This window comes from Rhinolophus sinicus, linkage group LG11 (assembly GCF_036562045.2).
Source record: "Rhinolophus sinicus isolate RSC01 linkage group LG11, ASM3656204v1, whole genome shotgun sequence".
NCBI lineage: Eukaryota > Metazoa > Chordata > Mammalia > Chiroptera > Rhinolophidae > Rhinolophus > Rhinolophus sinicus.
In genome coordinates, this window is record NC_133760.1 from 4,639,311 (window position 1) to 4,650,396 (window position 11,086).

Consider the following 11,086-nt stretch of genomic DNA (forward strand, 5'->3'; position numbering starts at 1 on the left):
AGAGGAAGGGACAGATCAGGGAGCTGGTGACTCATGGGAATGGGAAGTGTGGGAGGAGGAAGTGAAACAAAAGCCTGGCCTTAAATACTTGAAATAGGCCTTATACTTCTTTGCTAATTTGCATATCAGCAACGTTTCCTGTAACCACAGGAACACTCACTTGGTCAGGGTGCCAGTGGAAAGCCTGTCACTGAGAGGTCATTTAATGAGTCACGTGATCACCACAGCGGCGTTTGGCTGAGTGCACTTTAACCAGCACCCCAGAATGGACCATCACGTCAGGTTCACTGTGGACCAGACACTGCGGCATGCTTGTGGACATTAATTCATGAAATTCTCAAAACACCCCCGTGAGTTAAGGAATGTTGTCATCCTTGTTTAACAGGTGAGCCAGTGGAAGTAGCAAGAGGCTAAGTGGTAAGCAGGGGTTTGAATCCTGGCACAATGACTTTAAGAGCTTAAATTATTTGTTTCAACGAAAGGGAAATTCACATAACATAAAATTAACCATTTTAAAGTGAACAGTTTAGCAATATTTCGTACATTCGCAATGTTCTGTAACCACCAGCTCTATGTCGTCCCAAAACATTTTTCATCACCCCAAAAAGAAACCCCTTGCTCATTAAGCAGTCACTCTTCATTGGCTTCTCCCCCCAACCCCAGGCAGCCCCTAATCTGCTTCTTGTCTCCATTTATTTGCCTATTTTGGATGTTTCATATTAATAAAATCACACAATATGTGACCTTTTGTGTCTGGTGTCTTTCACTTAGCATGTTTGTGAGGTTCATCCACATTGTAGCACATATCAGGGTGCCCTTTTCATGGCTGCATACTATTCCACTGTACACATGGGCCGCATTTTGTTTCTCAATTCATCCGTTGATGGACATTTGGGTTGTTTCCACTTTTGCCTATTAGGAAGGAGTTTAAAATTTTAACCATTGTCCTCTACTGCCTTTGCTAAAACAGTTAGTTAGTCTCTAGTGCCTGTGGTTAAAGCTATGGTGGGGAGATGCGCAGGGTCTGTGGATTTCCAGAGGAAGGAGTTCCAGAGGAAGGAGTTGCAGGATATTATTCCCCACGGTAGTGGGAAGGGGTTGAATAAGGCTTCATGCTGGAAGTTGGACCTTGACTAGAGGCGCTTTACACTGTGGCCATGGGGAGCTCACAACCCGCACTCCTGGGGGTGGGGGAGGGTGAGGAGAAGATACAGACTAACCAGACTGAGGAAGTGATTCAGGCACTGGCCTCTTAGAGGAACAGACAGAGAGGAGCCTAACTGACCTGAGAGCTAGAGAAGGGCAGGCGTCCTGTTTCACAAGACCCAATGAGTGCCAGGCCAGAAATTGTGTCGTGGGAAGAAGTTGGAGTTAATCCAGACACAGGAGAATGATGCTTCCGTTGCCCGGATACCAGGAATCAGGTGCCGTGCCAGAGGATGGACTTTCTCACATCCGGGATGAAGGAGCAGGGGTAGAACCTGGAGGGAGGACCGATGTCCAGTTTGGGATGCACTGAGAGTGAGCAGTCTGCGGTCATTCATGGAGAGATGTCCAGGAGGATATGGGAGTTAACACTTAGGAGAGAGGCTTGGGCTGGAAATGCAACCTGGGAGATCTCAGCAGAGCCCCGCCATGTTGTCCCCTTGAACTTGAGCTCGTCATTTCAGAGGTTGACTGCGTCCACTTTGTGTTCTGTGTCCAAGTTTGGGCTCTGAAAAGACAGAGCCAGACACAGGACTGTCCTCACCTTGCAGGAGCTCATAGTTTGGTGGAAACCTCTCCCCACCTCTCCAAGTAACCAGTGTCCAGGCTTCTAATACTGAAGATTAATTTTGTCTGTTTCTGAACCTTAGTATCAAGGACGTCACATAGTAGATACTCTGTGTTTGGGTGCTTTCACTAAACATTACGTTTATAGGGTTCATACATGTTGTGTGGAGTTTTTTGTTTCTTGCATTGCATGAATAATCTGCAACCTATTGACCTGTCTTGCTGTTGAAAGACATTTGGGCAGGTTCCACTTTTCAGTCATCATAACTAATGCTGTTGTGCACATTCTTGTATGTATTTGATGAATATTTGTACACACTTCCATTGGGTACAACGCCCCTGGGAATGGAAATGCTGACTCACAGGTTCAGTATTTTCCAAGTGGTTATATCAATTCTCACTTCCACCAGCAGTGTCTGAGAGTTCCAGTTGCTCCACGTCCTCACCAGCACTTGATCGTCTTAAAAAAATTTTTTTCTTGTGGTGAAATATACACAACATAGAATTTACTGTTTTAACCATTTTTAAGTGTACAGTTCAGTGGCATTAAATACATTCACATTGTGCAATCATCACCACTATCCATCTCTAGAACTTTTTCGTCATTCTAAACTAAAATTCTGTATCTGTTAAGCCTTAACTCCCAGCCCACTCTCCCAACCCTCAGCCCTTGGAAACCACTATATATTATTTTCCTTTATCATGGTAAAAGAAAAAGCACCATAAAATTTACCATCTTCACCATTTTTAATTTTAAAAAGTTTTTTTTAATTAGGGAATATTGGGGAACAGTGTGTTTCTCCAGGGCCAATCAGCTCCAAGTCGTTGTCCTTCAATCTAGTTGTGGAGGGTGCAGCTCAGCTCCAAGTCCAGTTGCTGTTTTCAATCTTTAGTTGGAGGGGGGTGCAGCCCACCATCCCATGTAGGGAATTGAACCAGCAACCTTGTTGAGAGCTCGTGCTCTAACCAACTGAGCCATCCGGCTGCCCCTCCAGACGCTCAGCGGCAGCTCATTGTCTTTAGTCTAGTTGTGGAGGCCGCAGCTCACTGGCCCACGCGGGAATTGAACCGGCAACCCTGTTGTTCAGAGCTCGCGCTCTAACCAACTGAGCCATCTGGCCGCCCCTTAACCATTTTTAAGTGTACAGCACAGTAGTGTTGACTCTATGCATGTTGTTGTCCACTATTTCTCTAGAATGTCTTTATCTTGAAAAACTGAAACTCTATACCTATTTAATAGCAACTTCCTATTTCATCCTCCCCAGAGGTCCGTCCACCCTCTAAGAGTTTGATTACTTTAGATACCTACATAACTGGACTCATGCAGTCTTTGTCTTTTGTGATTGGTTTGTTTCACTTAGTGCAATGTCCTCAATACTTGATATTCTTTTTGTTATTTTTGCTAATGTGGTGGCTGTATAGTAGTATAACATTGTGATTTTTATTTGCATTTCCTGGACATCTACTGAAGTTGAACATCTTTCTATATGCTTATTGGTCCATAGACTATCCCATTTTTCTATCGCATTGTCTGCCTTTTTCTTATTGATTTTTGGAAGTTCTTTATATACTGTGGATGAATCCTTTGTTAGATACATGTATTGGGAAATATCTTCTCCTGCCAAAGATTTACAGTTAGAAATATTTACTTTTTAAAATAATACATGTTCCCCTCTCCCTGAAAAAGAAAATAACACATGTTCTTAAAGATAGTCAAGCAAAATTGAAGATTGTGGTAGAGCCAAAAGCTGACATCTCCCTCCATCCTGAGGTCAACTTAACACATAACAATATACTTAATGCCAACAGTGTGTATGTTCCCATTTAACAGTGTACCTAATCAATATTATCCCCCATTTTACAGAGGAGGATACTGAGGCACAGAGAGGTAAAGTGACTTGCCTGATGTAACACCCTCAGTGAGTAGCTGAGCCTGGATTTGAACCCAGGAGAGTTCAGCCTCTCCAAGGAACTCCATGCTCCCATTTATAGATAACCTTTGGCTCGGAGGACTGTTAACTGTTCAAGAATTGGTCCCTGACGCACATTTTTTTTTCCAGAGATGCCTTTTCTGGGCTCCAGCCAGCTTATGGGGGTGGGGTTGGGATTGTCATTTTTGGATCTTGAGCTCAGAATACTCAGTGGAACTGATGTTGTGTGGCTTCAGACGGTGGAAACTAAGGGAGGCATAATGGAGTTCCTCCTCGTTCTCTGAGGTGGAGGAGGCCACACCTGGGGGCTGGTGGTCTGAGGGGCTGTCTGATGAAGATTTATTCAGGTGACTCTGAGTGGGAGGAGAGAAGGGTGTCAGAGAGGGCCTTCGGAGTCTGGTGAAGAGAAGTTGGGGCTTGAGGGGGCACTTATTCATTTATCCATCTCACACCCATTTCCTGAAGATTCATTCACTCACTCATTCATTCATTTGTACCTTTAACAAATTTTAGTCATAATGACCCGTTCCTTTTATTAATCTCACTGAATCCTTACGATCTCCCATTTTATGGATAAGACAACTGATCTTGTGTTTCTTTCTACTTTTTAATGTGACCACTAGAAAGTTTTAAGTTGTATGCATCCTTTGTATTGTGTTTCTTTTGGACTACACTGATCTTGGTGGCAAGCAAAGAGGCTGTATGAAAGCTATTTGGGGAATGCCTTGCCAAAAGCTGGTTAGGGGAGGAGAGGTGGGGTCAGTGACTCAGGAGAGACAGTGAGGGCTCAGCAGGAAATGTCCAATGGAGAAAAGCTTTGTTAAAGGGGAAATGAGACAGGACTTGGACAATTACTGGCTTTGGGAGATGAAGAACAGGAAACAGGGAAGGGAGACTCTCAGATCTCTGAGTTGACTGCAGTAGTAAATCCCAGGGGAGGACCAAATTTGGAGTGGGGGAAGATGAGGAACTCATTTTGGATGTGCTAAATGAGCCGCCATCCCACCCTAGGACAGGCATCCAGCTGGGACACTAGATGGAAAGATGCCCACATCCTCACCTGGGAGACGCCATCCTGGCTCTCTGCCTTCTCTGCCAATTTCTTCCTGTAGATCTTCACTCTGAGGAGAGAGGCAGGGCCTTTTAGCCTGGCTGGCTTGCTGCTGGGATCCTGAAAGGGCTGACTGAGGCAGGGTGTGGAGACTGCTGTCTGACTGCAGAGATCATGATGGGAACACATGTTCCCTCCTCCTGGATGGCTGGGACCAGGTGTTGGGAAAACACTCTACACCTGGACAAGACACCAGGAGGCTAAGTTCCTGATTGTACCTCTTCCTGGATTCATCAGCTCATCGGGGCTCTCTGGGTTTTGAATTTTGGAGATTTTTTGGGTTCCCTCCACACACACCACCACCACCACCACCACCGTGACCTGTGAGGCCTTCGCCCAAACCAAGGCCACCACTCACACAAAGAAGATGAGGCAGAGAGCAAGCAGGGCTGCGACACCAGCTCCCCCGACGGCCCCCTGTACCACATCTCTCCTGGGTCCTGGTCTCCCTGCAGATACAAGACACCTGAGGCGAACTCCCATTTCCCTAGGCAGGCACCTGCGCATACAGCCTTCTCGAATCCATGCCCCAAACTGTTCCCACTTCCATCCAGGACTCCTTTGTTCCCCATCACTTTTGTATGACTGCAGCCTTTTGTTTCCCCCATTCCCTCTCCAGCCAACTGACAGAGGGGCCTGAACTCTAGTCCCCCTTTGCTCTCAGTCAGGCCTATTTCTCTTCCACTCAATGTCTTCTAGGATCCAGGCTGGTGCGCCCCCTTCCCCGGGCATTATCCGTCACACCCTCTGACCTGGCAGCAGCAGGATATTCACTGTCTGTTTCCCATAGTTATTCTGAGCCTCACATCTGAGCTTGAGGCTGGAGCTAAGCCCCTCACTGAGTCTCAGGGAGCTGTTGGTCCAGGGCCCCACTGAACTGGAGGTGACCTTGAAGGAGGTGTTGCTGAAGTTCCGCTCCAGCAGCCTCTCTCCCAGCTGCCAGCGCACGGAGGGGGCCGGCTGGGCTCTGGAGGAGCAGCTGCAGTGCAGCCCCTCTTCCTCCCACGAGCAGGAGGGTTCCAGCAGCTGTGGGGGGTCTGTGGGGGGGAGGAGAAGGGTCAGCGTTTCCTCTCCCCTCCCCAGCACCTAGGTGTTCTGCCCCAAGGTGTTCCCCATCCCCCCACTTACAGTGCACAGAGAGATGGAGGGAGACGCTCAGGGAGCCCTGTGGGTTCTGAGCTATGCAGGTAAATTCGCCTTCATGCACTGACTCCACCCGGGGCAGCTCCAGGACCCCGGGGTCTGAGGGTTGGGAGGGGCTCAAGATCTGACTCCCCTGGGCCCAGCTCAGTGTGGCAGGAGGGTTGCTGTCAGCGACACAGACCAGGCGCAGAGAGTCCCCTTCCCGGACTGGAACAGAGGAGCCATTCCCCTTGTATTTCATTTCTAGAGAGAGAGAGAGAGAGAAAGAGAGAGAGAGAAAGAGAAAGTTAAGCCCTAGACCTCATTAATGTCTCTGTCTCTCTGTCTCTGTCTCTCTCTGCCTCTGTCTCTTTCTCGCTTTTTTCTTTACATCATGTAGATCAGTTTCTTCTCTTTCTTGTACGATGGGCTCACACCATCTGGGCTCAGCCCCAAGGGGACTGAGCTAGGAGCAGGCACTACAGTCTTTCCAAGAGGCCCCCATGCATTCACCTGAACCAACCTGGTCCCCTACCTCCTGTTTTGGCCTTCTGTGCCAACACAGGTCCCAGACTTCCCTTTATGAGCCTTGCCATTTTGTCTGTCCCAACAACGATTTACTGAGAACTAATTTAGCTGTGTCTGAGAGCTCATAGTTTCATGAGCAAGACACCCCAAAAGCAGGTTCTCACAGAGCAGTATGACATGGGGGTCAATTGGACTGAGGGAGCCCTGAGGACAGGAGTTCAGTGAGACTGTCAGGACAGGGAGGGCTTCCTGGGGGAGAGGCTCCAGTAGAGCATGAGAGCAGGTGGGAGCTGGCTCGGGGATGGTGCTGGCATAGAAGGACACTGTGGAGGAAGGCACAGAAGTGTGGCTACAGCTGAGGTGTAGAATGGCCTTGCATGCTCCAAGAAAAACACACAGCCCTCTGAGGCCCAGACCCGGGCCACCACTCACACAAATGGACATGTTGGGGAGTGTTTACATGGGGCTACTGGAAGAAATTATGGGAGGCTTGCAAAATAATATTACAAATTTCCAGTTATAAAAATAGACACAGGGATGTAAAGTACAGCACAGGGAATATAGTCAACAATATTGTAATAACTATGAATGGCGTCATATGGGAACTAGACTTATTGGGGGATGACTTCATAAGTTATATAAATGTCTAACCACTATGTTGTACACCTGAAAGTAATATAATATCATATGTCAACTGTAATTGAAAAATAAATTTACAGAAATAATATTAAAATGGGGAAAGTCAGAGGCACGAAAGAAAATATTGATAAATGCAACCAGTGGTTTACTGGTAAATGTTTAACAACCAGTTTATGGGGGGTGGGAGGGGGAAGTCCTGATTTGTAGTATTTTCCAATTTCCTTGGTGTAAATACTGCCAGCGTGGTCAGTTTCAAGCACCCAATCTGAAGTCACTGAACCCAGAGTTGGGACAAGATGGGCACAATTGTCTTTTGCCAACAAGTGGGAGCCAGCTCTAATAACTATATGTAAATTAGTGTACATAACTGTATGTACATTAAAAAAAAGTTTTGTCCAGAAAAATCACCATATGCTGAACCAAAAGGTCATCATTAGGCTGGAAATAAAAATTTTCACACAGCTGATTTCCTTAATGTGAAAAGAGCTTCTTCAAATGATTAAGAAGTCCACAAAGAAATATAAATATTCCTTAAACATGAAACTCGACCTAGTCACAAAATGACAATGTAAGTTTAAATGGTTGTGAATTCACTTAGCATGTCAGCAAGCATGAAATGCTCAGCAGAGGGACAGGTACACGGCGGGGGGTGGTATAAACAGAACAACGTCATGAAGCAGGATTTGGCATTATCTGTAGAAACTACAAACATACCCTTTGATCCAGGACTTCCTTCTTTAGGAAATGTTCTTCCAGACACACGCACACACATGGGGAATGTTTGCCCAAGTAATTCATTGCAGCATTATTTGTCTTAGGTGAAGACTGAAAACACCACAGTTTTCCACCAATGGGGGACCAATTAAGTATTTTATAGTATAATATACTTCCATTTGGGAAACCATGGAATCCTCAATAAAAATGGACACGGTTTCTTACATACAGATCCAGGAAGACCTACAAGATATACTTAGTTTGAGGAAAAGGGGGGCTTTCTTCCTAGTAATGTACCAATGTCACTTTCTTAGTCGTGACAAATGTGCCATGGTGATGGAAGACTCGAATGATGAGGGAAGCTGGGTGAGGGATTTATGGAAACTCTGTACCGTGTGAATCTGAATTACACCACAATGAAAAATTAAAAAAAAAAAAAAAGACTCAAAGCAGTGTGCTAGGTGTACATACGTGTGCCTTTTTAAATGTATATGTATAGATTACTTTGGGGAAGATAACCCAGAGGGGAGGCACACAAGGTATTGACTACTATTTTCTTCTTATTAAAATGTGCTAGGGACTGAACTGTGTTCCCCTCGAATTTATATGTTGAAATCCTAACCCCACAATGTGATGGTATTTGGAGATATTTGAATGGGCCGTTGGGAGATGATTAGAGTTAGATAAAGTCATGACAGTGGGACTCTCATGATGGCATTAGTGCCCTTATAAGAGACACTAGAGAGCTCTCTCTCCACCATGTGAGGACACAGACAGAAGGTGGCTGTCTGCAAGCCAGGGAGAGAGCCCTCACAGGCACCGAATCAGCTGGCACCTAGTTCTTGGATTTACAGCCTCCAGACTGAGAGCAATACATTCCTGCTGTTTAAGCCGCCCAGTCTGGGGTATTTTGTTATGGCAGCTTGAGCTGACTAAGGCACATTTTATGCCTACTATTTAAAAAATAACATTCAATTATTACGGAAAACTGGAGGAGGAAGCAGGGTCCAGATCCTGAGGAGAATGAGAGCAAAATTTGGGATGAGGAAGTAACTAACCCTGGCACTGGGGACAGCCACATCCATCAGGTATGGAGGCCATGCAATTCCCTGTGACAGCAGGGTGGGGGGGGAGAGGCCAGTTTTTAATCAGAGGAAGAGAGAGTGGAGGGCTTCCTACATCTGCTGTCCTCATGCCCGGCCCAAGCTTTCTACCATCTGATTTCAGAAACCCCAGCTCTGCTTCGAAGGGTGGAGGCAGACCCCACTTCCAGCACACCCTTGGAGAAAAGATGTTGCACCCTACCTGTGCCTTCTTTCCAGAGCGCGCTGATGCTCAGGTCCTGGGGTGCATCTGGACAGACAGATATACAAAATTGTTCCCTTTTCAGTGACAAGAAGGTGGCCGTTTTCTCTTTCCCCCCAGAAACTTTAGAAATAGGAACAGGGTAAAATTGGGTATTCTCTTTCCTTCCTCCCCAGCCCTGAATTGCAGGGCCCAGCACCCACTAACCCAGGCCCTGCCTGCTCTTCCCTGACACCCATTGCCCTAAGGAGCCTGGTGTTCTGGTGGGGCACTCACAGGACACGTTGAGCTGGATGGTCCTCTCAGTCTTCACACCAGAGAATAATGTCACTTGACAGGTGAGGTTGGTGCCGTGGTCCTGGGGCCCTGGCGTGAGGGTGAGCACTGAAGAGTAGGGAATCCTGCGACCCAGGAAAGTGAGGGTGACTCCAATCCAAGAGAAGGTGGGGGATGTCCCTCTCTCACAGGCCCATGGCACAGTACAGGTAATATTCTTGGGGTGCCCAGATTCTAGGGTCCCCTGGAAGTGGATGTCAGGTGTCAGTGTCAGAGCTGGAGAAAAGAGAGACAGAGACTCAGGCCCTGGAGATGGGATCCCCGAGTGTGCCCCCCAAGAGTAGCCTCTGCCTCAGGCCAGCCCCAGTGTCCTCTACCCCTGTATCCCCCTGGGTCCTTCCTAAGATGAGGAGCAGGGTGTGCCAACCTAGCCCTGCCCTGGTGCCCTCAAGACCCATCCATGTGGCCTCTCCTTGACTCCTTTCCTTACTCGTCACATTCACAAAGAGCTGGTTCCATTTGTAATTATATTTCACTTTGAGTCCTCTCTCCACCCTAAAGAAATATGTCCCTGTGTCCCTTATCTGTGCGTCTCTGATGTCCAGGGAGCAGTTGTAGGTCCAGGGGTCCCCGAGGAGGTGGAATCGGTGCTGGGTCTCCTCCTGTACTTTACAATCTGGCTTGTTTGTGGCCACAGGAGCATCCTGGTCTATATTGGCCCGTTCCCAGAACCAGTAGCCGTGAGCTGGGTCAGAGTCATTCCAGCCTTCCTTGGGGTAGGAGAAGTTGCAGGGCACGTAGACGCACAGACCCTCCTGCACAGTCACGGACTCCTGCATAGTCAGCTGGTAACCTGGAATCGGACCAAAGGAACTTGCAGCTTTGGCGCTACCACCGTTTGTTCCCTCGGCCCCCTGATCTGCCCACAGCAGGGGCAGCAGCAGCAGCAGCAGCATCTTTGGGGTGATCGTCATGGGGCCTTGGTGTCACAGGACTAAGAGGAAACCCCAACAGGAAGCCCAGGGTGAAGTCAGAAACGTGATGAGCATGGAGGAGGGGCTGGGCCCCCAGACGCAGTGGAGCTGGCCAGCCCTTGGAGAACAAGCACTTCCGCTCTCCAGATGGGGTTCCGGTGAGGCCCCAAATGCAAGGAGGACCCAACCTGCCATTCCTCGATCCCTGTCCTCAGCTTGTCCCTCCCGCACCGCTGTCCATACAGGAAAGCAGGCTCTGCTGGGCCAGTCACAGCTTCTACATGGCACGAAGGGTCAGTCCTGTGGGTGTGGTACTCAGGAGGGGCTGGCAGAGGAGCCACAAGACATAAGATGGGATGGGTCCTCCTGGCTGAGAGAGGTGGTGATGAATGAATGAATGAATGAATGAATGCGACAGATCAGTCAGAGCATCTACTCCTTAGGGGCATGGAGTGGAAGGGGAGACTATGGCAGCCTCTGCCTCTGTCCTTGAAAATGCCTCTGACACCTCAGGAGGCGGAGAAACCCCAGCCATTCCGGCTTCTGGTGGGAGTGCAGGCAGGGGCTCATGGGGACCTGGTGGCCCTGTGCAGCTACACGGTGCGCTCCCAAGGAAGGGCCAGGTGGACAGCACCAGGACATGGCCCGCAGGGGTCCTGGGCTTCCTGACCTACTCGCAGCCCCCTGCTCAGCCATACCTGGTGCTGACTGCA

General features: G+C 48.2%; 1 protein-coding gene across 3 annotated transcripts; it reads right to left on the minus strand.

The window, feature by feature from the left end:
- Window positions 1–2,501: 2,501 nt before the first annotated feature.
- On the minus strand, window positions 2,502–10,423 carry LOC109438392 (sialic acid-binding Ig-like lectin 5). Of its 3 annotated transcripts, none has more exons than XM_074315522.1 (8): window positions 9,827–10,423; window positions 9,400–9,675; window positions 9,124–9,171; window positions 5,944–6,201; window positions 5,622–5,852; window positions 5,174–5,264; window positions 4,765–4,825; window positions 2,502–4,057 (listed from the first exon to the last, which is right to left on the minus strand). In XM_074315522.1, the coding sequence occupies exons 1-8, from the start codon at window positions 10,371–10,373 to the stop codon at window positions 3,884–3,886; spliced, it is 1,686 nt and encodes a 561-aa protein (XP_074171623.1). In that variant the 5' UTR covers window positions 10,374–10,423; the 3' UTR covers window positions 2,502–3,883. The 3 variants fall into 3 exon arrangements, with proteins under 3 accessions (XP_074171623.1, XP_074171622.1, XP_019573790.2); XM_074315521.1 differs by having other exon boundaries at window positions 5,568–5,852; window positions 9,827–10,421; XM_019718231.2 differs by having other exon boundaries at window positions 5,568–5,852; window positions 9,890–10,417.
- Window positions 10,424–11,086: the final 663 nt, after the last annotated feature.

Bases quoted from the DNA above. Each gene is read 5' to 3' on its own strand.
- LOC109438392 (XM_074315521.1), bottom strand. From the start codon at position 10,373: ATGACGATCACCCCAAAGATGCTGCTGCTGCTGCTGCTGCCCCTGCTG. The intron at 9,676-9,826 runs GTTGGCACACCC...TCTTTTCTCCAG, and splicing joins GGGCACCAGGGCAGGGCTAG to CTCTGACACTGACACCTGAC. The intron at 6,202-9,123 runs GTAGGGTGCAAC...CTCTCTCTCTAG, and splicing joins GCTCTGGAAAGAAGGCACAG to AAATGAAATACAAGGGGAAT.